Source organism: Ursus maritimus, unplaced genomic scaffold, assembly GCF_017311325.1.
Source record: "Ursus maritimus isolate PB19 unplaced genomic scaffold, ASM1731132v1 scaffold_19, whole genome shotgun sequence".
Taxonomy (NCBI): Eukaryota; Metazoa; Chordata; class Mammalia; order Carnivora; family Ursidae; genus Ursus; species Ursus maritimus.
Window position 1 is genome coordinate 50,166,557 of NW_024424341.1, and position 24,307 is coordinate 50,190,863.

Here is a 24,307-nt window from a genome sequence, read left to right on the forward strand (position 1 = left end):
GAGCCTTACTGGAGGGGGTTTACAAAGGTCTGGTAGGTGAGGTATTGGGACAGTGGGTGTCAACAATTCTTTACACGTTGGTGACAGAGGACGCAGAGGAATGATGATATGCTGGACAGGTGACCTTGGCTGAGAGAAGATTCTTAAGGTGGGAGAAATAACTGTCGGCTACTAACTGAGAAAGGCAACACTGCAACTTGATTCTGTATCTACCAGTGTATCAGACATACCGAGGGCAGGGGCACCTGGCTGGCTCCGTCGGTGGAGCATGCGACTTTTGACCTTGGTGTTGTGAGTTCGAGCCCCGTACTGGGTGTAAAGATTATGTAAAAATTAAAAAACCTTAAAAAAAAAAAGAAAAGAAAAAAGAAAGAAAAAAAGACTGAGGGCAGAGGCACAAGTTAAAGGACACCAGCAGGTTGTGACCAGCCAAACCCAAGATGTAGGAAACTCCACTGGATAAATGATCCAGTTTTTCCAGCAAAGCAATAGCATTAAAAATAATAGGAAAGGAGACAATTACAGATGAAAAGACCTGAGGCCCAGCAGTCAGATAACATACAGTATGGGGAGGCTTCCGGGTGCCCCGATCCAAACAATTCCACATAAATGTAAAGCGATTTTTGAGACAATTGGAGAGCGCTGATCATGAATTTTGCACGCTTGTTAATTCTGTTGGGTGTGAAAGTGGCCGCCTGGGATGTTAAACAGAAACACCTGCCTGAATGGAGATACATATTTAAATATCCATGGGTAAAACGGTCTATGGCTGGGGCTGTATAAAAATATTACAGGAAAAAAAGGTGCGGTAGGAGAGGAAATAAGCACGCAGAACGATATCTGCAGACCAGTCTACTCTGGATAAGGAGGGTTCATTCATTGGTTCTTGGACTTCTGTATGTTTGAAATTTTGTAAAGTAATATTAGAGACAGTGGGGAGCAGTGTTGCTGGGGGTGTGGGGGGAAGATCCGAAGCCAGGGCCACCGCAGGCACGCGAGGCCGGCCTGATGCCCCCACTCTGCGCCCCAGGCCACTTTCAGCACCACGGAGATGGCGCTGGCCCTGAACCGCTACCTGTGCCTGGCGGTGCTGCCGCTCATCACCAAGTGCGCGCCGCTCTTCGCGGGCACCGAGCACCGCGCCATCATGGTGGACTCCATGCTGCACACGGTGTACCGCCTGTCCCGCGGCCGCTCGCTCACCAAGGCGCAGCGCGACATCATCGAGGACTGTCTCATGGCACTCTGCAGGTGGGGCGGGGCCAGGGGTGCGGGTGGGGCGGCAGGGGTGGAGGGGTGCGGCCGGCCGGGGGTCGAGACCCCGCCGCCCCCTTTGGTGCGTGTCTCCGCAGGTACATCCGCCCGTCCATGCTGCAGCACCTGCTGCGGCGCCTGGTGTTCGACGTGCCCATCCTGAACGAGTTCGCCAAGATGCCGCTCAAGGTGAGCGCGGGCCCTCTTCAGCGTGCGCGGCCCTCGGGCCTCCGCGCTCGTGTGTCCCGCACCGCCCAGCGCACTTAACCTGCCAAGTGTTGAGGGCAGCGTCCCCACGGAAACCTCTCTGGCGTTCTCACTGGCATACTAGGATTTCCAAGACAGTCCCTCCGCGTCATTGGTGCCGCTAGCGCTCCCTCATTAGCGCTTGATTCGCCCAACAGCGAGCCAGGCCACACCTAAATTAGCGCGTATTTGCATGGAGTACACTGCTTTTCCTAATTAGCATGCTTATTCGTGTGCCCAGACCACCAGCCTTATTCTTTTCAAATGAGTGCATTGATTTGAATAAATAGCACCCCCGCTATTCTGAATATTTGCAGTCTCTCCTATAATTTTTTTTTTGGCCGCTCGTTTGCATAAGGAGATACCTCCAACTCCGATTATCTTGACTGTTTTACATAATACATCTAAACCAGCCCGTTTCAAATTTGCATAGTGAATATGGAGGCCCTCTTCCCAATTACCATATATTTGCATGGGGTTCTGCCTGTATTTGTTTGCCTTGTTCGTTCACGGGCGTGCGGATCACTCCATCCATATGTCCGCTTGCACTTCTCACACAACCCTACCTCTGGATTAATATTAGCGTGCTTGTTTGTGTAAAGCAACACCAGACAAATTGAGTGCCCATCCTGACTCTAAATCGGAATGCTAAATTTGCATGGTAAACGGTCCGGACCACTCTCCAATAAGCATACCATTTTCCCTCATTAGCATCATTTGCATAACCCACATTGCCTTAGTAATTTAAAGACCCTGGCACCCTGGCCTCCTTGGCCTTTCTTTTGCCTGCCACCTACTATGTGCCTCTCATTTGTGTGTCCCCCCTCTTGCTCCCACGCAGCTCCTCACCAACCACTATGAGCGCTGCTGGAAGTACTACTGCCTCCCCACGGGCTGGGCTAACTTCGGGGTCACCTCCGAGGAAGAGCTGCACCTCACTCGCAAACTCTTCTGGGGCATCTTTGACTCGCTGGCCCATAAGGTCTGGACACGTGGTGGAGGACGGGCTGCAAGGAGCCTGTTTGGAGGGTTTGGGGCCCAAAGTTGGGGGATCCAGAATGAAATTCCCAAACTTGGGGTTCAGAGAGGGAGCCAGTTGGGCAGTTTGGACCCAGAAGAATCTATGCGTTGGGTCTCTGGTTTGGTTGTAATGAAAGGGGGGATGGGCCTCTATTTTGGGGGCTTAGAGAGGGGTGATATGGGGGTAGTTTTGAGGTTCCTTGTGGGCTGAGGTTTGGTTTTCAGGGAGAGAGGCCATAATTGAGGTCTTCGGGCCCAGGGAGGAGGGTGGATTGTTGGAGGGGTGAGTTGAGGTCCTAGGGCTCCAAGATTTGAAGGCGCTGCCAGGCCTGCAATGACCCCCCCCACCCCTGGCATCCCCAGAAGTATGATGCAGAGCTGTACCGCATGGCTATGCCTTGTCTGTGCGCCATCGCAGGGGCTCTGCCCCCCGACTACGTGGACGCCTCGTACTCATCCAAGGCCGAGAAAAAGGCCACGGTGGACGCTGAAGGCAACTTTGATCCTCGGCCTGTGGAGACCCTCAAGTGAGGCCTGGGGGCAGGAGTCGGGTGGGGATTGGGGGCTGGGAGAAGGAGAAGAAGGTTTTGGACATGGAAGGAGGGGCCAGCCCCAACATCTGCCCATCCTATCCCCCCAATAGTGTGATCATCCCAGAGAAGCTGGACTCCTTCATTAATAAGTTTGCAGAGTACACGCATGAGAAGTGGGCCTTCGACAAGGTTGGCGCCAGGGTCCTCCCCTCCCCTCCCCAGCAAGCCCCATTCCTGCCGGCCTTTCTCAAGACCCCAGCTTCCCCCAGACCCAGGTCCTCCCTGAGGCCCCAGGTTTCCCTGAGACCCCCAACTCTTCCTGAGACCCAGAACCTCCCCAGGAGCCTTCAGCCCCTCCAGGAACTCCTCCAGGAGTCCCCCAGGCTGCTGTCCACCCCTCCTCCTGCCCCCACCCTCAGCTCCATAGTGGCGCTGCCCCTCCCTCTCCCCTCTCCACCTCCAGATCCAGAACAACTGGTCCTATGGGGAGAACATAGATGAGGAACTGAAGACCCATCCCATGCTGAGGCCCTATAAGACCTTTTCAGAGAAGGTGAGCAAGTCTTGGGGCCCAATGCTAGGAGTCCCAAATGTAAACCTCCAAATTGGGTCGTTCAGGGAGAAGGGAGGCTGCTTCAGGCTCGGATCTAGCTGGGACTGCTGGTTAGGGCTCCTCATCCATGGACTTTGCCTCCCCTAGACTCCAGACTTCTAGTGTTCCTTCTCTTAGAAAGAGTCAGAGAGACAGGGTTTGATTCCTTGGCCGTACAATTTAACTTCTTTGAGTCTCATGTGTAAAATGGGATGAGACTCTGGGAGGCTCTGTTACAAAGCAGGTATGAGACCTGGGTTCGAATCCAAGCTGGACCACTTCCTCCTAGCCACTCGGTGGAGGCTTTCCTCTTCTTAGGACACTGGAGGCCAGACAGTAAGTCTCCTAACTCTACCTCCCTCCCTCCCATCCCATCCTACCAACTCCCCGCCCTTCTGTCCACCCCAGGATAAAGAGATTTACCGCTGGCCCATCAAGGAGTCCTTGAAGGCCATGATTGCCTGGGAATGGACGATAGAGAAGGCCAGGGAGGGCGAGGAGGAGAAGACAGAGAAGAAGAAAACTCGGAAGATATCCCAAAGTGCCCAGGTGGAGGCGGGGCCGGGGCCGGGGTGGGGTCATAGGGGTGGTGAGCGGCTAGAACAAGGGGCGGGGCCAGGGGAGGGCGGAGCCAGGCAGGAGGTGGGTTGAGAGAGGAGAAGGGCCAAGGGAGGGAGGTGGGGTCAGCGGAATAGGGGAGGCCGGGAGCGGGTTGCTGGACAGGGTGAGAGACCTGGGAAGGGAGTGGGCCTGGGTATGAAGAACCGCAAAGGGCAGAGGAGAGGAGGGCATGGCTTAGAGACAAGGCCTTAAGGAGTGGGTGCAGAGCAGGGGTCTAGGGCCAGGTGGAGGGGGTAAACTTTGTTGGGGCCTGGGCTTCCTGCTAGCCCATCAAGCCCTCCCATCTCTACCTCGTCCTCCCAGACTTATGATCCGCGAGAAGGCTACAACCCCCAGCCCCCCGACCTCAGCGGAGTTACCCTGTCCCGGGAGCTGCAGGTGAGACCCCTGATCCTTCATCTGGGAGCATGGAGGTGCTTGTTGGGGTTGGGGAGGACATCCTCTGAGTCTAGGCCCTGACTCTTTCATCCACTCCCAGGCCATGGCAGAACAACTGGCAGAAAATTACCACAACACGTGGGGGCGGAAGAAGAAGCAGGAGCTGGAGGCCAAAGGTGAGGGCACCCATCCCATCCCTGCCCAGACCCTTCTTCACCAAAGTTCCCTAGTCATAGGCTCCAGAGTCATAAGGGTCTGGATTAGAGTTGTGTGACTTTGAACAACTGCTTTCACCCCGCGCCCCCCCATATTAATAGCATCCACTGCCATAGGGCTGCAGTGAGGATATGACTATCATCTGAAAACCGTGTTTTGGTTATTCTTACCTCTGTTTTTATTGCTATAATTATGCATGCCCTCAGCTGCAAGAACCACTTCAGTGAGGGTAGCCTGGGTCTCCCCAGTCCTCTGATTTCTGGTCTTTCCTGCTCCAGGTGGTGGGACCCACCCCCTGCTGGTCCCCTATGACACACTTACAGCCAAGGAGAAAGCCCGAGATCGAGAGAAGGCCCAAGAGCTGCTGAAGTTCTTGCAGATGAACGGCTATGCTGTCACCAGGCACGTGGGCTGCCAGCCTGGTCAGGGAGGGGTGGGGAATGTGGGAGGAGCTAGCAAGGCGGAAACTGGGAAGAGCTGGGCTGGGGTAACAAGGCAGGGCCAGAGAAGCAAGGAGGCTAAGTAAGAGGGGTGGGGCCTGGAGAGCAGGAATGGGGCCAGAGAAGGAAGGTGGCTGCAGGGGTGGGGCCTGGTGGGTGAGGGAGGTGCCAGGGAGGAGAGGTAGCCCAGAGGGGTGGGGCCTGAGGGGGGGAGGCCAGAGAGGGGGTTAAAAGGGCGGGGCCTGGAGAGGAGAGGTGGGCCGGGGAGGGGAGGAGGCTAAGGGGTGGAGCTTGGGGGCCGCGTGAGACCAGAGAGGGGAGGGGCTAAAAGGGGGGGCGGAGAAGGAGAGGGAGAGGGAGGGGCTAAAAGGGGGGGAGAAGGAAAGGGAGAGGGAGGGGGAGGGAGGAGGGCCAGGTAGGGAGGAGGCTAAGAGGGTAGAGTCTGGAGAGGGGAGGTGGGGCCAGAGAATATCTGGGAACTTGAGGGAGACCTGCGGTGGGACAGAAGTCTGCAGAGGCAGGGCCTAGGGGAGCAGAAGGGGACCTGGAGAGGAGCGGGAGACAGGGCGCGCGTTCTTCTGGGCTGACGCCTCTCTGCCTGTCCACGCAGAGGCCTTAAGGACATGGAGCTGGACACGTCTTCCATTGAGAAACGGTTCGCCTTTGGCTTCCTGCAGCAGTTGCTGCGCTGGATGGACATTTCCCAGGAGTTTATCGCCCACCTGGGTACGGAGGAGCCCCCTTTGCGCGCCCGCCATCCGAGCAGTTTCACCTAAGGCCCCAGTTCATGCATTTCTCCTTCCGTCCCCTCATCTCATCACTGTGCCAGACGCTGTGCCGGATGTTGAGAGCAGTGAGCAAGGCAAAAGCTCCCTGTCCTGCACTGATATTCCTGTGGTGCATTCAGACAATTAACATCAGATAGCAGGTTTTTAGAAGGCGGTTAGGGTTTGGGTGAAGAATACACTAGAGTCAGCTAAGGAAGATGAGGAGTGAGGGAAAGCGGGGCCGGTTAAAATGTAAATAAAGTATTCAAGAAGACCTTGAAGGAGCTGGGAGGAAGCTGGCTGGCCGCGTGAGGACAGTATTCCAGGCAGAGGAACAGCCAGTGCGAAGGCTCTGAGAGGTCCCTGGTGTGAGTAACAAGAGACCCAAGTGGGGCCGAAGCAGAGTGACTGAGGGTGAGAGGGTAAGGAGATGGGGACAGAAGTGACGGGGCAGATCACATAGGGCTCTGGAGGCGTGGGGAGGACTGTGGCTTCGTACCCTGAGTGGGGTGGCACCATGGGAGGGGCTGAGCAGGAGAGTGCTGTGACCTGCTGCAGGTGTTCGTGGACTCCCCCTGACTGCACTGGGGACACACTGGGGGTGTAGGGCCAAAGAGGGTGAGGACTGGGCAGATCCTGGATCTCTTTTGAGGGTGGAGGCTGTTGGTATGCCCTGCACATGCCCCTTACGTCCCACTAAGGATCACAGCTCGCCCCTAGAATCCCTCCCAGCTTCCCCCGGAGATCCCAGCAATCCCCCTGAGAGCCCCCCAGGACCCCTGGACCCCCTAGATGAGCGGCACAGCAGGACTCACTCTCACATCTCACCTCAAGTCCCACACGCTGATCCTCCATGCTGAGCACCTCTCTGCAACTCCCTCTCCTCTCTGTGCCTCAGTTTCCCCATCTGTCCACCATAACCGGCCACAGTTCTGTCACTTACTTGCTGGGTGACTCAGGCTGAGTTATTTACCTCAGTTCCCTCATCTGTAAAATGAAGGAGAGGGACCAACTATACAGACCTTCAAGTTGGGAGGAGATTGTGCAAGGACATTTCTCACAGTGCCAGGGACAATAGTCAGTGTTTAATAATGGAAGCCAGCATTATTATTTTAGTAGTATTAATTATTACTGTCACCATTATTATCGTCTGAAATTGATTTCCGCTCTAAAATCAATTTGAATCTATCTACATTGACAACTTTTTTCATTCATTCGTTCTTTCCAAATTGGTTCAGTGTCAAGTATCAAAGTTCAGGGAGAAAAGGGCCTGTGAGGAAGGGGATGTCCTATGGCCTTATCCCATCCCAGTTTATCCTCCTCCCCATTTTCAGCCTCAGGAGGGGTTTGATCAAGGAGTTAGGGGGATCAGATGAGAGGGGAGAGAGGTTTACCTCAGAACCAAAGAGGTGACTTTATACCAAGAATTAATCTCCCATCTTTTCCTGCCTTTGCCCCAGAGTTCCCCCCCCCATTGGAAGACCCTGAGTTCCCCAGCCTTGAATCCACCATGACCCCTGTTTTCCCTCCCCCACCAGAGGCTGTGGTCAGCAGTGGACGAGTGGAAAAGTCCCCACACGAACAGGAGATTAAATTCTTTGCCAAGGTGAGAGAAGGGCTCGGAAGCTGTAAGGAGCTGGGGACTGGGTGGGCTCCCCTACCCTTCACCCAGTCCCCCTCATCTTTTCCCCACCCCACCCTCCAGATCCTGCTCCCTTTGATCAACCAGTACTTCACCAACCACTGCCTCTATTTCCTGTCCACACCAGCCAAAGTGCTGGGCAGTGGCGGCCATGCCTCCAACAAGGAGAAGGAAATGATCACCAGGTGGGCTACCCTGTGACCTCTGACCCAGCGCCCTGACCTCACAGGATTGTAATCCTGGACCCTTTCCACCCAACTTTGGACCTTAGGGACTCTGTCCTGGGTGTTGGGCATTGACCAGTCTACCTGCAGAGGGGACTGAAGAGTGAGGGTGACCAGCTGTCCTGTTGTGCCCAGGCCCGAGGGATTTCCCAGGACATGGGACTTTCAGGCAAATGGGGTGAATTGGCTGCCCAATCAGAAAGGCAGATCAGCCTCCCCAGCCCCTAGTATCCCTGTTTCTGCCTGTGACTCTCAAGCTTGTCATCTCCTTGTCCCCCCGCCCCACACTTCCTCTCTCCTTCGTTTTCTTCCCCATCATCCTATGCCCTCCTGGCTCTATCTTCTGTCCTTCCGTCCCTGTCCCTCTAATTGCATCACTGCTGTCCTTGTCCCCCAATATCCTCACTACCTGTTTCCCCCGTCCTTCTGTCCCTTTCTTTCTTCAGCCTCTTCTGCAAGCTTGCTGCTCTTGTCCGTCACCGAGTTTCTCTCTTTGGTAAGTAGCTCTGCTTGTCCAACTCTTCTCCCTAATCTTCCCTCTCTCCCTGCAATTGCCAGCCCCACCCTGAAGAAAGAATTCCCAGTTCAGGCCCAATTTGAACACTGTGTTCTTCCTCCACACCTGGGCATGGATGGGGTTGTCCTGGGGACAGAGCTGTGGCTTTGATAGCGCTGGGCCCTGCCCTCGTGGAGCCCCCAAGCCAGTGGGGCACAGACTCATCACCAGACAGTGAAGGCCTGAGGGAGGGGTCAGGGCTGGGATGCAGGAGGCACAAGCAGAGTGGATTTCGGGAAGGACAGGGGCCTGTGGGGGTCCACGTGGAGGTGGGGCTGGGGGTGAGGTGGAGGTAGGGGAAGGCACTGCCTTCTTAGCCCTTTCTTCACCCTTGCCCATCTTCCTTTCCCAGGCACAGATGCTCCAGCTGTGGTTAATTGTCTTCACATCCTGGCCCGCTCCCTGGATGCCAGGTATGGGGTGTGGTGCCCACTCCTGCCCCGTTCTCCTCAGCTCTCTGAAATCGAGAATCTCTCAGATTCTAGAACTGGCATGCCCTGGCTTCCCTCCTAGGACGGTGATGAAGTCAGGCCCTGAGATCGTGAAGGCTGGCCTCCGCTCCTTCTTCGAGAGCGCATCAGAGGACATTGAGAAGATGGTGGAGAACCTGCGCCTAGGCAAGGTGTCCCAGGCGCGCACACAGGTGAAGGGCGTGGGCCAGAACCTCACCTACACCACCGTGGCCCTGCTGCCTGTCCTCACCACGCTCTTCCAGCACATCGCCCAGCACCAGTTCGGAGACGACGTTATCCGTAAGGACCCCTGGCCCAAGGGTAGGGGTGGGGGGCCAATTTGGCCAACACCAGCCGTCCCTGTGTGCCTGACAGAGCCCCCAGGTGTTAGCACGTGTGGCTTCATTGCTCTGAGCCGAGTGTGCATCCAGTGAATTGGTAGGTAACAGAATGAGTTAGTGAGGTATAAGTTCAGCTGCTCTAACAAAAAGACCCTCAATCACCGTAGCTTAAACAGGAAGGAAGGGTATTTCTTTCTCATGTAACAGTCCCACGTAAGTAGCTCCTCAGGTCAGAAGCCCAGGTGCCCTCCATCTTGGTACTCTGCCATCTTGGAAATACCATCTTTATCCCTGTGGTCTGGGGTGGCACACCATTATGTCTGCATTCTAGCCTGTAGGAGAAAAGAAGAAGCAAAGAGGAGGGCATTGCAATTCTTTTAAAGGAACGACCTAGAAGCGGTCTGCATCACTCCTGCTGACATCCATGTGGCTGGCCAGGATTTAGCACGTGGCCGCATGTGACCGCAAGGGAGGCTGGGGAAGTGGCCTTTATTCTGGGAGGTCATGTGTCCAGCTAAATATTGGAGGTGTATTATGAGGAAGAAGAAAAGAGCAGAAAAACATTAAGAGCAGATATTGGGAGTCCATAAGCAGCGTGTGCCGTATTTATGCTACCAAAGGGCACATATGGTGTGTGACCCAGCCTGGGGTCTTGGGACTTAATGCACACAGTGAGCAATGTGCCTGTGTTAATGGGACACAGGCAAGATGCTACACCCAGTGGGGTGTCAGGTACCCAAAAGAAAGAGCCTTACCAGATGTGGCCTGGACTATGGTGAGCAGGGGGAGGACAGGAGGAGCTGGTAGGACAGACACTCAGGAGGCCGAGGGGATGCGCTGTGGTGGGGAGGCAGCCAGAGCGAGGCCCAAGGCCCTGGTCCGGACCCACGACAGTGGGGCCTTCAGGAGACAGGGGTTAGAAGAAGTAACCTGTTTGGGGGAGATGCCAAGGTCACTGTGGGACTCAGCAGTTGTGAGGAGCCCAGGGAATACCCTGGAAGATGTCCAGGATGGGCTGGAGGGCTGATGGGCTGTGGGGACTGGTGGATAGTGGGGCCAAGTCTCAGCTCATTGCTTATTTGAAATTAGAACCTCTTGATAAAAGTAAGGTAAGTCACGCTTAGATGGGCTTCTTCCCCCACCCCCACATTATATTTAGACAAATTTAAAGTATCCAGGAAAGTCAGAAGAAAAGGATTGTTAACAATTTGCCCCATTTGCTTAGCCTTTCACTTTAGGGGTGGAAAGTATTTTTAAGTCTTTTTGTTGAACTTTTGAATGTGAGTTGCACACACCGTGACACCTTATCCCTAAATACTGAGTCTGCATCTCCCAGGATCAGAGGCCCTGCCATGTAATCACGATGTCATTATCGCCACATAACCTGACCGTATTTAAATTTCCCTCGTTACCCTTAAAATGCCTTCGATTTAGAACCAAACTCAGAATCCAGCCAAGTTTCTCTCATTGCATTTGATCGTTAAGTCCCTGTAGTCTCTTCCATCTAGAACGTGTCCCTTGCCCTCTTTTTGCTCATGACATTTGTGAAGTTGTTGAGGTTCCTAACCTGGACTTCTGGCTGTGGGGAGGAGCAGAGAAGGGGAATGACCTCTAATTACAGTCAGGGTTGGATGTTGGTTTGCATTTTTCTGGAAAGAGTCATCAAAGAGCTCCATGAATCCTCTCTAAGGAAGGAACAACTAGCCTTTATTGAATGACTGCTCTGTGCCTTGTTCCAGTTGGTTTCCAAGCATTAACTCTTTTGATCCTCACAACCACCCCACAAGGAAGATACTATAATTATCACCACTTTACAGATAGGGAAACTGAGGCCAAGAGAGTGTTGGTACTTGCTCAAGTCACAACATGGTAAATGGCAGGTTGGCTCCATAGCCCTGGTCTTACCCAGTATCTGGAGATGAGGGAGGAGGGCAGGAGAGCACTGGTACGGTGGGTGCATCCCCGACCCTCGCCCTCCTTCCCGCAGTGGATGATGTCCAGGTCTCTTGCTACCGAACGCTGTGCAGTATCTACTCTCTGGGAACCACCAAGAACGCTTACGTGGAAAAGTAAGGAGAGAGAGCCACAGTTGGGGGCTGGGGTGGGTACTGTGTGGGGGCTCAGGAGGAAGAGGGAGCAGGAGAAGATGGGGCTGAGTGAAGAGCAGGAGAGATGTTCAAAGGCCTCAACAACTGACATGCTTGGTGGCGGCTGCAGTTCACCAAGGCGGCCACGTGAGGGCACTCAGGGGAAGGCCAGTGAAGGAAGTGGCCGCCTCGGGCTTGGGCTGGGGGTGGGGGGGTGGACAGATGGCCACCTGGCAGTGACTGCCCAGAATGGCAGGTGCTCCCCACGGAGGGGAACGAGCTTGCCCTGGGGATGGTACATGGGAGCCACAGCAAGCTGGGGGCACCGGGGAGGGCCCCCGGCGGTGGCCATGTGGGTGGGCCCTCCTAAGCCAGGATCTCCCCTTCGAGCAAGAGGGCACTTAGGAAGCCCAGGGAGGGGCACCTGGGTGGCTCAGTCGTTAAGCGTCTGCCTTCGGTTCAGGGCGTGATCCCGGCATTCTGGGATCGAGCCCCACATCAGGCTCCTCCGCTGGGAACCTGGTTCTTCCTCTCCCACTCCCTCTGCTTGTCTCTCTCTCACTGGCTGTCTCTCTCACTGGCTGTCTCTCTCACTGGCTGTCTCTGTGTCAAATAAATAAATAAAATCTTTAAAAAAAAGGGGGGGGGGAAGCCCAGGGAAAAGGCTGCACCGGTGCCCTCTGTGGATGGCAGCCGTGCTCGGGAGAGTTCTGGGGAGAGGCCCTTCTGCGGAGACAGAGGCTGGGAGCCAGGAGCAGGCAAAGGGGGGCTGTGAGAGTTGAGTAGCCCCCTCTTCCAGGTTGCGGCCGGCCCTAGGGGAGTGCCTGGCTCGCCTGGCAGCAGCTATGCCGGTGGCGTTCCTGGAGCCCCAGCTGAACGAGTACAACGCCTGCTCAGTGTACACTACCAAGTCTCCCCGGGAACGGGCCAGTAAGTGGTGCGGGGCCAGGGCAGCTTCAGGCGTTACATTGTCCCCCGCACACGGGTTTGGGGACAGCGTGGGCCAACGTGGGCTCGGAGGGCTGAGGATTCCCCAGGTTGGGGGTGCTCCAGAGCTTGTGGGGGGAGCCCGGTTTGTGGTGTGGACCCTGAGGTCTGGAGGCGCTGGGTGGGGATGCCCTGACTCCTCCCCGCACCCCAGTCCTGGGGCTCCCCAACAGCGTGGAGGAGATGTGTCCTGACATCCCGGTGCTGGAGCGGCTCATGGCAGACATCGGGGGGCTGGCTGAGTCGGGGGCCCGCTACACGGAGATGCCGCACGTCATCGAGATCACACTACCCATGCTGTGCAGTTACCTGCCCCGCTGGTGGGAACGCGGGCCCGAGGCCCCCCCGCCTGCCCTGCCCGCTGGGGCCCCCCCGCCCTGCACGGCTGTCACCTCGGACCACCTCAACTCGCTGCTGGGCAATATCCTGCGAATCATCGTCAACAACCTGGGCATTGACGAGGCGACGTGGATGAAGCGGCTCGCTGGTGGGTCTGGGAGCAGCGGGCCCCTGAGCGCCGGGCCCTTGATCTGATGGTCTGAGAGGGGGATCCCGGGGCCCCTGGTTTCCTGGGAGTTGGGAGGAGTTGGAGTCTAGGTTTACTCAGGGTCAGAAGGCCAGGGGTCATCGCAAGGGGTCGGAATCTCAGGCTCATAGGGTCTGGGGTGGATGGATGGGTCCTAGAAGTCCTCCAGGCTGGATTCTGAATTTCTGGAGCCTTGGGCTAGGTGAGGAGCTGGTCAGAGGCACGGGTTCCTTATACAAAGGGTCAGAGACCCAGGTCAAGCCTCAGGGTCCCTGATATGGATGAGGTTGTAGGTCAGCGGTCAAGAAATGAGTCTTTAAAGGGCTGGGATCCGTGGCTCAGAAGTTCTGTGTCAGGAATTGGGTCAATCTAGGGATTGGGGGCTGGGATCAGAGGCCAGTATCAGAGGTCAGAGACTGGAGTAAGAAACTAGGGGTCACAGAAATCATGTAGTAAGGTAGGGTTCTGGGTCTGGGCTAAGTCAGAGGTTAAAGACTAGGGTGAGAGGTCATGGGCTAGGGTAAGGTGTCAGGTTATGATTCAGTTGTTGAGGTCAGGGGCTTCTGTCAGGTTGGGGGTCACAGGTTCAGGTCAAGGGATATGGTTGGGACCAAGGACGGGGGGCTGTGTCAGAGGTCAGGGCCCGAGGTCAGGAATGGGATCAGAGGTAGAAGCTGAGGTCAGAAGGCAGGGTCAGGCTGAGTCCACGAGAGCTGCGGGGTCAGAGGTACAGGTCAGGAATCATGGGCTGGGAGCAGAGGTCAGGAGTGAGATCAAAGGTCATAGGTCAGGGCCGGAGTTAGAGGCTGGCCGGCAGCAAGTCCCCCACATCCCCCATTTGCTCCTGCAGTGTTCGCCCAGCCCATCGTGAGCCGGGCCCGGCCTGAGCTCCTGCATTCACACTTCATCCCCACCATCGGGCGCCTGCGCAAGCGGGCAGGGAAGGTGGTGGCCGAGGAGGAGCAGCTGCGCCTGGAGGCCAAGGCCGAGGCCGAGGAGGGCGAGGTCCTGGTGAGGGACGAGTTCTCTGTGCTCTGCAGGGACCTGTACGCCCTCTACCCGCTGCTCATCCGCTACGTGGACAACAACAGGTCAGCGTGTCCCCAGCTGTCCCCGTGCACAGTCAGCCTGGCCTCCCGTTTCCCCGAACCCCAGCTGACCCCCCCATCTTTTGAGTGACTATTAACTTTCTTCGATTCTCACCTGAGCCCACCCAGGCTTCTGACCACCCCCTACCATTGCTTCTGGCCCACAAAGTCCAGCCCGCTGGTGTCTGCTCCCCTTTTGCTCCTTTACACCTGCTGAGTCGGAGCCCCTGGGAGGCTACCGTGTCAGCCGTAAGGAGCCCCACCTTCCCCCCACTCCCAGCACTGTCTCCAGGCCTGGGTGGATGGGGCTGTCTGATTTGCACAGGGGAGCCCAACAGTCAGGCCTTCCTCCATCACTGAGAGGAAGGGGAGACAGTACAGATCCGGCCAGCCTGGTTCAACCAACTGCCGACATCTCCCTAAAATCAGAAGCACTATTTAAACAAGTATTAACTCCCAGGGGCAGCCTAATCTGGGGATAGTGAATATGTTTAAACTCCAAGTTCCATTCCAGTGGAGAAGATTTTAAAGTTGCATCAGGGCTTTGTAAGAAAAGGAGCTGTGATTGATTAGTTATGTCTGTCATGGGAGCAGACGTAGGAAGCAGTGGTGCACATGCTGGATATATCCATGCACAACCATCATTGTGCTCAGGAGGCGGGTATTGCTATAGGGTAGGTGCCCAGGAGGAACAGCTCTTGGGCCAAAGAGCTCGAGCAAGTAAACTGTGCATTCACACACTGGAATACTACATGGCAACAAAAATGAGCCAACCCTTGAAACATAAAACATGGATGGATCTCACAAATATCAGGTTAAAAGAAGCCAGGAACATTCAAAACGGAGTACATATTCTATTGTCTATTCCTGTAACCTTCGAGAACAGACAAAAATAACTCATGTTCAGGATGAGGGTCACCTAAGGGGAGGGAAAGAAGAGCGGCTGGGAGGGGCACGAAGATACTTCTGGGTTCTGGAAATGTTCTATTTCTCGACTGAATGGTGGTGGTTATGCAAGTGTGTTCGCTTTGTGCTGGTCCATCGAGTTGACACTTTATGTTATGCTTCCATAAAAAAGGTAGAGATAGAAAGAAGAATCCCTTTTTTAAAGGAATGGTTAAGATTTTCAAATCATCCGAATGGCCAGATGACCGTAGAAAACTCCATCCCTCCCATCGGATGGTCCCCTCCCCTGCAAGCTCTCTGTGAGGCATCCTCTCCTGGGGGTCACTGCCCCCATCCCTCACCGGCCCCCTTCGTGCCCACCCAGGGCACACTGGCTGACCGAGCCCAATCCCAGCGCCGAGGAACTGTTCAGGATGGTGGGCGAGATCTTCATCTACTGGTCCAAGTCCCACGTGAGTTCCCGCCCACTCTGCCCCTCCTTGCCGTGACTCTCGCTTCGCTCGCCACCGCGGCTGATCCCGACACCGCCTCCCCCACCAGAACTTTAAGCGCGAGGAGCAGAACTTTGTGGTCCAGAATGAGATCAACAACATGTCATTTCTGACTGCTGACAACAAGAGCAAAATGGCCAAGGTGGGTGCTGTGCTCGAGGGGACATAGCAGGGAGGGTGGGAGGACCCTCCAGGCCTTCCCGCCTGACCCCTTCACCCATACAGCCTGCCGTGTCCTGGACACATTCCCCGCAGCCGTCACTGCACCCCATCTCCCTCCTCCCCACTCTCTCCTCATTTCCCTCTTCTCCCACCTTACCCCTCCTCCATCTCCTCCAGCCCATGGCCTCCTCTCCCATGTCTTTCCTCATATCCCCATTATCCCATATCCCCCCTCTCCTCTCCCTTTGTACTTCTCAGAACTGCCCTCATCAGGGTCCTAAAGAACAAACCCACCCGCCCTGACCCAGGGTCTGGGAATGCCCAGCTAGGGGATGCATCTCGGGCTGGGGCAGGGGAGCTGGGGTAGAGCCCACTTGGAGCTGGGCCTGGGGTTCTCTGAGGGACCGGGGTAACCCTTCTTGTCTCTGTCTGCAACCCGATGAAGCAGGCGGGAGATGTACAGGTCAGCCCCATGTCTGGGACCTTCCGCATGCCTCTTGGCTTAATACCCTCTCCTCCCCCTCGCCCCAGCTTCTGCATCTCCCTGCCCCCGTTCCTCACCCCTCATCCTTGGCTCCGAGCCCCCAGCCCCCAGCCTTTTTCTCTCCCCCCATCCCTGCCCCCATCCATTCAGTTCCCAATGCTCAGCTTTTGGCAATTTAACTTTTTTTTTAAAATTTGTTTTAAAAAAAAAGAACAAAAACACTTCTGAGCTTTCCTCAAAGCATTGTGGTCTGGGGTCACGGGGAATGGGAATAGGGTGGGCCAGGCACGTGCATGGTTGGGTTTAAGGCTTGGGCTCTGGAACCAGATAGACTTGGGTTCAGATCCTGACTCTTGGCGGTTGGCTGTGTGACCTTATTCAAGTGTCTTATTTTTTGAGCCTCGAACAGCATCTGGCCAGTGGCCCCCTGCCCCAGGGCTCTGCGAGGACCCAGTGGGGTGCTGCATGTGCAGCCCCAGCAGTGTCTTGGCACATACGTGGGCCCTGCTCCATACTGCCAGCCAGGATGGATATGGCCAGAAGCTTGTCACTGGGTCTTGTCACTGGGGCTTGTCAAAGCTTGTCACTGGGGCTTCTCTTTGGCATGACTGGGGTGGCCTTGGCCCCGGGTCTGCACCCAAGGCTCCAGAACACGGCTGTGGGACTCTGTGCCCCGTGTTTCTGCTTCCAGATCATTCTGGATCTCTCTTCCATCTTCTGTCTCCCCGTCTCTTTGTCTGTCTCCGTCTCTCAGTATCTCTTTTTCTTCCAACTTCTTTTGTCTCTTGAGGCTCTTTATGGTTCTGCATCTTTCTTTCATTCTTTTCTTGGGAACTCACTCTTGAGATATAAAGTGTCGGGTTGTGCATGTTGTGGGGGAGGGGAGGTACTGAAGTCGTTAAGGGATTCTGGAAGAGACTGCCAGAAGTTGAAAAAGGCCTGGCATTTGGGGGAGATCTGGAAGGGTTTGGGATAGAGGTTGGGCATGTGGGCTAGATAGAGGCTTGGGTGAGGGTCTAAGGGTGAGGGCTGGAGGCCTGATGTGAAAGATCAGCAAGGTCTGGGGTGGAAACTGATCTGGGCCCTGAGAGGGGGGAGGGGACGCCTGGCACCCAAGCTGTGGACTGGAGGGTAGACAGTGTCAGGGGCCAGGGCCGGGGCCTGGGGCCAGGCTGGGAGTTGGGCTGGTGCTGAGCCCCCTGTCCCCACAGTCAGGCGGCTCAGACCAGGAGCGCACCAAGAAGAAGCGCCGCGGGGACCGGTACTCTGTACAGACGTCCCTGATTGTGGCCACGCTCAAGAAGATGCTGCCCATCGGCCTGAACATGTGTGCACCCACGGACCAGGAACTCATCGTGCAGGCCAAGAACCGCTATGCCCTGGTGCCTGCACCGCCCCGTGATGGGAACCTGCCAGCGCCTGACCCCACACCCCACCAAGCCCCTGGGCCCCTCCTGAACCCCCAGGATCCCACTGGGAGCCCTCTCCAGGACCCTGAGTACTCATGGGTTCCCCTAGGATGTCCCGAGCCTTCCCCCAGGTTGCTGAGGACCCCTCTCAGGATACTTCCAGAACCCTGGGACCTAAGGACCCTAACTGGAACCCCACTGAAACTCGGAATATCATTAAGACCTCTGGGACCCAAGGACCGTATTGAGCCTTCAAGGGCCGTACTGAACACCGCCCCCCACCTGGACCCTGCCTAACTTATTAGGACCCTGAGGGCCCCACCGAGACACCATGAGCCCCCTGAAACTCCTCTGAGTCCTCCACCAGGACCTCCCAAAACTCCTTGGGACCCATTGAATCCCCCATGATCCCACTGGCTCTCCCCTGAACCTCTGGGCCCCACTGAGCTCTCCAGCTCATCATCTCTTTCCCTCCAGACCCTGGTGGCCCCACCCTGTGGACTCTGTTGATACCCAACAGAGCCCCCAAAGACTCAGGTTCCAGTGAGCACTCTGTGATCCTAAGTAGCCCCCCAGGATCCTAATGACCCCTTCCCCAGAACCACACCCAAGCCTCTGATGCATCAGGATTCCTGAGATCAGTTGATCCCACCACCCTCCCCCAACCCTCTCAAGCCCTCTGAGACTCTAAGGAGGTCTCCCAGGATCCCACTTGCCCTTTGTATGGGATAACAACCCCATCCTTGTCAGCCTTAGGGATCCTAAGAATCCTTCAGGACCCTGCTAAGCTCCCTGACAAACTATTAACCCCTCTGGGGCCTTGAAGACCACTGACCCCCCTGGTATCACAAACACCCCCTTTCCTGGAACCCTAAAGACTCCTTCCCTCGGGACTTCAAGCTCCTCATAGGACCTGTTGAGTCTTGCCAAGAACCCAAAGAGCCCTCCAGGGTCCCCCTGACCCCTCAACTTGGTCTTTGAGGATCCCTCTCTTCTGGGGCTCTAAGGAATCCCCCCTATTGACCCCTCCTTTGGCTCCGCGGAAATCCCGCCGGTGACCTGATCTGCCTGATCCCCCACGACCTCTGCTGATCTCGCCGTTTCCCTTATGACCCCCTCACCTTCTCTGATCTTCACAAACTCCCTGCCTGTCTCCCAGCCCCACTTTGACCCTCCTCTGACCCCCAATCATCCCCTGGTGGCCTTATTTGACCTTCGAGAACATTCTCTCATCACTCCCTACCTCCTCTCACTCTCCAAGGCCCCTCTAATCCTTACTGTCTCTTCAAGGTGCATCTGTGGCCTCTAGGACTCCCTTCTGACCATTCCGGACATTTGGACCCTTTCAGTTTCTCCCAGAATTCCCCCCCCCCCCAACACACACCAGCTGCTGGGGGGATGGGCCTGGAAGGGAAAGGGATGTGGGTTAAGGAGGATGCCGGGCCATCAGAGTGACCCAGCTTGGCCATGTCTCCCCAGAAAGACACAGACGAGGAGGTCCGGGAATATCTGCAAAACAACCTTCACCTCCAGGGAAAGGTACCTGCCTTCATCTGCAAATGAAAGGGGCGTAGGATAATAGCAACTGTGATAGCCAAGTACACTTACTCTGTACCAGGCATTGAAAGAGGGACCTTCACTTGTACTCACTCACCCGCTGAATCGTCACAGCACCGAAAGGGGGCGGGGGCAGCCAGAGAAGCCCACCTCGAGCACGGAGGGGCCCTTAGAGGAGCCGGCTGGGGAGCGGGGAGCCGGCCGGGGAGGGACACTCACGCCGGCTGCCTGTCCTTCCTCCCCTCAGGTTGAAGGCTCCCCTTCTTTGCGCTGGCAGATGGCCCTGTACCGGGGCCTCCCGGGCCGCGAGGAGGACGCCGATGACCCCGAGAAAATCGTGCGCAGAGTCCAGGAAGTGTCTGCGGTGCTCTACCACCTGGAGCAGGTGGCTGGGGCGGGAGGGGTCTCACCGGGGAGTGGCCGAAGCTTGGGTCTCTGGGTGGGGCAAGGGGCGGGCCTGGGTCTGTGGACGGGGTCTCAGGAGGACGCTCAGGTCTCTGGGCGGGGCCTGGACGGAGCCTGGAGTTTAACCGGAGACTTAGAATGGAAACTTGGATCTGGGGCAGGACCTGGTGCTTAAATCTTGGGCCTAGGGGCGGGGCCAGGGACGGAATTTGGTATCTAGCGCGGAGTCTGGTGAAGACGCCTTGACTCTGGGCAGGGCCGTGGGTGGGTCTTGGGGTAGTGGCGGGCGTGGATAATGACCCTGGACCTGTGGGCGGGGCCTAGGAAAGACGCTTCGGTCTGGAAGAAAGGCCTAGGTCCGAACCTTGACTCTGTTGGTACGGCCAGCGTGTTCCTCCAGCCCCGTGAGTCGGGCCTGAACTTGGGCCTGGACAAGATGGGCAGTTTCGTCCCGCTCCTGGGAGTGGGGCTCAGGTCAGGGGCAGAGTTTGGGGACTTGACAGATTGCCGCCCCCCAGATTGAGCACCCCTACAAATCCAAGAAGGCCGTGTGGCACAAGCTCCTGTCCAAGCAGCGCCGCAGGGCGGTGGTTGCCTGTTTCCGCATGACCCCCCTGTACAACCTGCCCACGTAAGACCCCCAGGGAAGAGGGAGGCTTGAGGGGGGTGGAGAAAGGATAGCTGAGGAGGCGGGAGGAGGGGGCGCCACCACGATGGGGTCTGGGTGGGGAAGGTAGATGTGGGGGAGGACAGAGGAGACGGTCTCCCGGACGCCATACACCTCTCCCCTGCAGGCACAGGGCCTGTAACATGTTCCTGGAGAGCTACAAGGCCGCGTGGATCCTGACTGAAGACCACAGTTTTGAAGACCGCATGATCGCCGACCTTTCAGTGAGCTGGGGCCTGCCTGGGAGTGGAGAGGGCGGGGCTGGATAGGGCTGGGGGCCTAGCTTGCTGGCTGCACGCTTCCGGGGGTCGCCCTTCACACTGAGGGGTACCAGAAAGGTGGCCCCGGCTTGGGCAGAGACAAAGGGGAGTGCATCGTGTGGGGGCAGAAAAAAAGATCTAGCCCAGCAGGGCAATGGCAGGGGGAGACAGGAGGGGATTCTAGAAACCCCTTTCCCAAGCCCCACCCCTCCCCCAGAAAGCTGGGGAGCAGGAGGAGGAGGAGGAGGAGGTGGAGGAGAAGAAGCCTGACCCCCTGCATCAGCTGGTCCTGCACTTCAGCCGCACGGCCCTGACTGAAAAGAGGTGAGGACCCTTCCTACGGCCTGGGAAGGGATCTGCATCCTCCCAGCCCCCGCAGCAACCTCCCTGTTCCTCAAGACGGGCCCTCTGTGTCCTAGGGGAGCCCCACAGCTGATCCTTCAGCGTCCCTTTCGGGACAGGGCCATGTGTCCCACTGTGTAGGCTGAGCGCTTCGCGAGCCAGCTCCTCCAAAGAGCTCGCATCAGAGGTGCTATTGATCGAAGCTGTGCTGGATAAAGTGCCTTGCTCAAACAAAATCAGTAAATTATGTGGAGAAAAGCACATATTATAGCAAATTTCCGATAAGATGGATTGCTTAACTTCCAGACAGAACTACAGGCCAGGCGGAAAGAAGGAGAAAGGTTTTTTTTCCTTCTCTAATCAAGATCAAGATCTTTTTATCCAAAAGAGGGCGCTCTCCTCGGCGGGCTTCTGCACAGATCCCATGGGCCAGAATTCTGACATCAGGCCACAACCAGCTACAAGGGAGACTGGGACACCGAGGTCCTGTTTTCCATCCTTTGGAAAGCCAGGGCTCTGGAGTTCAATTATGCAGGCATGAATCACAGCACAAGCCGTGTGGCTTGGCCCAGAAGGATCTTTGTGCTTCAGTTGACTTTTCTGTAAAATGAGGCTAGTAATAGATCTGCCTGTCTAATCTTGTCTTACAATAATGGGATTATTGTGAGGATTAATTCGTTAAGACCTATAGAAAGCACTACGAACAGGAACTGACCTAGAGTGAACACTCAACAGGTGTTGGCCACACTATTATTATTACTATTATCACGGAGACCCAAGAGGGTGGTTGGTCATAGTTGTCAAATAAGCCAACGGCAGATGGCTCCAGGTGTGGAGCACACTATTTTAGCAACCCCAGTGGAAAGGGAGCAGCTCTACCAGTCGCTCCAGCAAAACTCCCACAATGAATTCCAGTGGACCCCCATGAAGCAGAGGACCATTTCGTCCATATTGCTGGGGCCAAGCTGATTGAATGTGCTGATTGGCTCAGCCTCGATCACACGCCCTCTCTGGCAATGGACGGTGGACCCTCTCACAACCACACAGCCTGAGCATGGAGAGGGGCGGCTCTCCAAAGCGGAACTGGAAGCGGTTATAGGATGGGGGTCCTCCCCACTGGGCCCTGACCATCTCCCCCTCTTACTTACTCAGCAAACTGGACGAGGATTACCTGTACATGGCGTATGCCGACATCATGGCAAAGGTGAGGCCCTGCCCCCGTCCAGGGCAGGTTCCCTTCTCCCCGGCTGCAATGCTGGTCTACTGAGAGGGCTGGGGGTGAGCTAGGGGAGCTCCTCTGTTCGCCTTTGTCCCTAACTGATGCCCCATCCCCAGAGCTGCCACCTGGAGGAGGGAGGGGAGAATGGCGAAGCTGAAGAGGAGGAAGTGGAGGTTTCCTTTGAGGTAGGTGGGGTCAGGAGGTCACTGAGGAAAGGGCTAAGGCGGCCTGGTTTCAGTCATTCCCTGTACCCTTCAGCCTGTGTTCACCCAGTAGTGCTGTGGGCCCAGCCGTGCACTGGGTGATGTTGGGGACACAGCTATGACTGTGACACATATATCAACCAGACAGCAACAGTAAAGAGTGTTCATGACATGCTGATAAAGGGAAGCTCAGGCAAAGTGGGCAAGGCAGGATGGGGGAGGCACAGGCAGGCGGGTCGGGGCTGGGGAATCCAGAGAAGCTCAGGGGGACACCGGGGGAACTTCAGGGGGCTATGGAAGCCAAAGCAAGGGGCTTGACCCAGCCTTCGGGGGGTGGGTGGTGTCAGGGAGGGCTTCTCAGAGGAGGGGATGTGTGAGCAGGAGGATAAAAGCAGTGTGCCAGATGAAGAAAAGGAGAAAGGTGTTCCAGGTAGGGGGAACAGCATATGCAAAGGCCAGGCAGTGAGAAAGAGCTGGTAAACACGCAGTTAACCCATCCATTCATCACTAAGGCAGTCGGCAAACACTTCCCCAGGTTTCTTAACCTTTTTTGTGCCTAGGTCCTTTTTGGCATCTGGTGAAGCCTCTCTTAGAATCATGTTTTTGTGGGTTTTTTTTAAGATTTTATTTATTTTTGAGGGGGGGCACGTGTGGAGGAGAGGGTCAGGGGAGAGGGAGAAGCAGACTTCCTGCTGAGGGTAGAGCCTGACGCGGGACTCGATCCCAGGACCGTGGGATCATGACCTGAGCCAAAGGCAGACGCTTAACTGACTGAGCCACCCATGCGCGCCTCTTAGAATCATGTTTTTAAATGTGTAAAATGAATTCATAGTGGAGGAAACAAGCATATTGAAACAGTTATAAAAATATTTTAAAAATTTGTAATTACAGGGGCGCCTGGGTGGCTGAGTCAATTAAGTGTCCCACTCTTGATCTCAGCTCAGGTCTTGATCTCAGGGTTGTTGAGTTCAAGCCCCGTGCTAGGCTCCACGGTTAACAAAACGCGTACTACAGTAATAGCTGCCCTTCTTTATTCATCCATCAAATGCTGCGATCTCACAGTGGGTCCAGTAGTTGTAGTAACTGAGGAGTAGAAGTGATGAACATAAGCAGTATTTCAAGATGGCCGCAAGCATAATGTGCTACAGAAACATCCGTGCTTCTTATCGGCAACCCACCATGGGTTCTGCTAATATTGCTATGATTTATGGCCTCGTCCGTAATGGAAGGAAATGCTATGTATCAGTCAGAGGGCAGTAAACATAAAAACAGAATTTTTTCCCTACCCAAGTTCACAGACCTCTGACCTCCTAGATTTTTTATTTTTTTTATTTTTTTTTAATATTTTTTTTTATTTATTTATGTGACAGAGAGACAGCCCGCGAGAGAGGGAACACAGCAGGGGGAGTGGGAGAGGAAGAAGCAGGCTCCCAGCGGAGGAGCCCGATGTGGGACTCGATCCCGGAACGCCGGGATCACGCCCTGAGCCGAAGGCAGACGCTTAACGACTGCGCTACCCAGGCGCCCCAAGACCTCCTAGATTTTTTAAAAAGATTTTTTATTTTATTTTTAAAAAGATTTTATTTATTTATTTGCCAGAGGGAGACAGAGAGAGAGCACACATGCAGGGGGAGTGGCAGGCAGGGAGCCCAATGTGGGACTCGATCCCAGGACCCTGAGATCATGACCTGAGCCGAAGGCAGACGCTCCACTGACTGAGCCACCCAGATGCCCCGACCTCCTAGATGTTATCTTTTGACCCCTTGGAGGTCCACGGGCCCAGGTTAAGATTGATTCATGGTTTCATGTCTGGTCCCGCGCTGAGCGCAAGAGACATACGGTGGACTTCAGCGCCAGGGGATAGAGGGAGCTCCCAACGAAAGGAACGAGCCAGCGGATGTGGCTGGAGCAGGGAGGGTAGGGGTGATGGCTGGGGCTGTGAGGGGGGAAGGCTGGGCTGGTGAGCCTGGACTCACTGGGCCCCGCGGGCCCGGCTCTGCCACAGGAGAAAGAGATGGAGAAGCAGAGGCTCCTGTATCAGCAGGCGCGGCTGCACAACCGGGGAGCCGCCGAGATGGTGCTCCAGATGATCAGCGCCTGCAAAGGTGCCTTCCCACGGGCACTGCCCCCAGCCCACCATCTCCCGGGGACCCCGCGGCACACTCTCCCACCCTGCTCGCCTGTGCCTCACGCCATCCCTTGCACATCCCCCCCCCCCCCCCCCCCCCCCCC

At 55.9% G+C, this 24,307-nt stretch overlaps 1 protein-coding gene across 1 annotated transcript in view; it reads left to right on the forward strand.

The window, feature by feature from the left end:
- RYR1 (ryanodine receptor 1) overlaps nt 1–24,307 on the forward strand; it is a 108,378-nt gene that overhangs the window by 47,069 nt on the left and 37,002 nt on the right. The window contains 32 exon segments of the mRNA XM_040633935.1: nt 1,031–1,251; nt 1,353–1,443; nt 2,342–2,482; nt 2,884–3,047; nt 3,164–3,242; nt 3,517–3,606; nt 4,054–4,194; nt 4,570–4,644; nt 4,745–4,820; nt 5,139–5,262; nt 5,911–6,026; nt 7,606–7,673; nt 7,773–7,894; nt 8,380–8,429; nt 8,842–8,902; nt 9,003–9,241; nt 11,270–11,351; nt 12,169–12,299; nt 12,511–12,843; nt 13,733–13,973; nt 15,241–15,328; nt 15,417–15,509; nt 15,978–15,992; nt 17,225–17,395; nt 18,902–18,961; nt 19,227–19,364; nt 19,903–20,015; nt 20,179–20,275; nt 20,529–20,635; nt 21,806–21,857; nt 21,989–22,057; nt 24,081–24,180. Coding sequence (XP_040489869.1) covers nt 1,031–1,251; nt 1,353–1,443; nt 2,342–2,482; nt 2,884–3,047; nt 3,164–3,242; nt 3,517–3,606; nt 4,054–4,194; nt 4,570–4,644; nt 4,745–4,820; nt 5,139–5,262; nt 5,911–6,026; nt 7,606–7,673; nt 7,773–7,894; nt 8,380–8,429; nt 8,842–8,902; nt 9,003–9,241; nt 11,270–11,351; nt 12,169–12,299; nt 12,511–12,843; nt 13,733–13,973; nt 15,241–15,328; nt 15,417–15,509; nt 15,978–15,992; nt 17,225–17,395; nt 18,902–18,961; nt 19,227–19,364; nt 19,903–20,015; nt 20,179–20,275; nt 20,529–20,635; nt 21,806–21,857; nt 21,989–22,057; nt 24,081–24,180 — 3,748 coding nt within the window.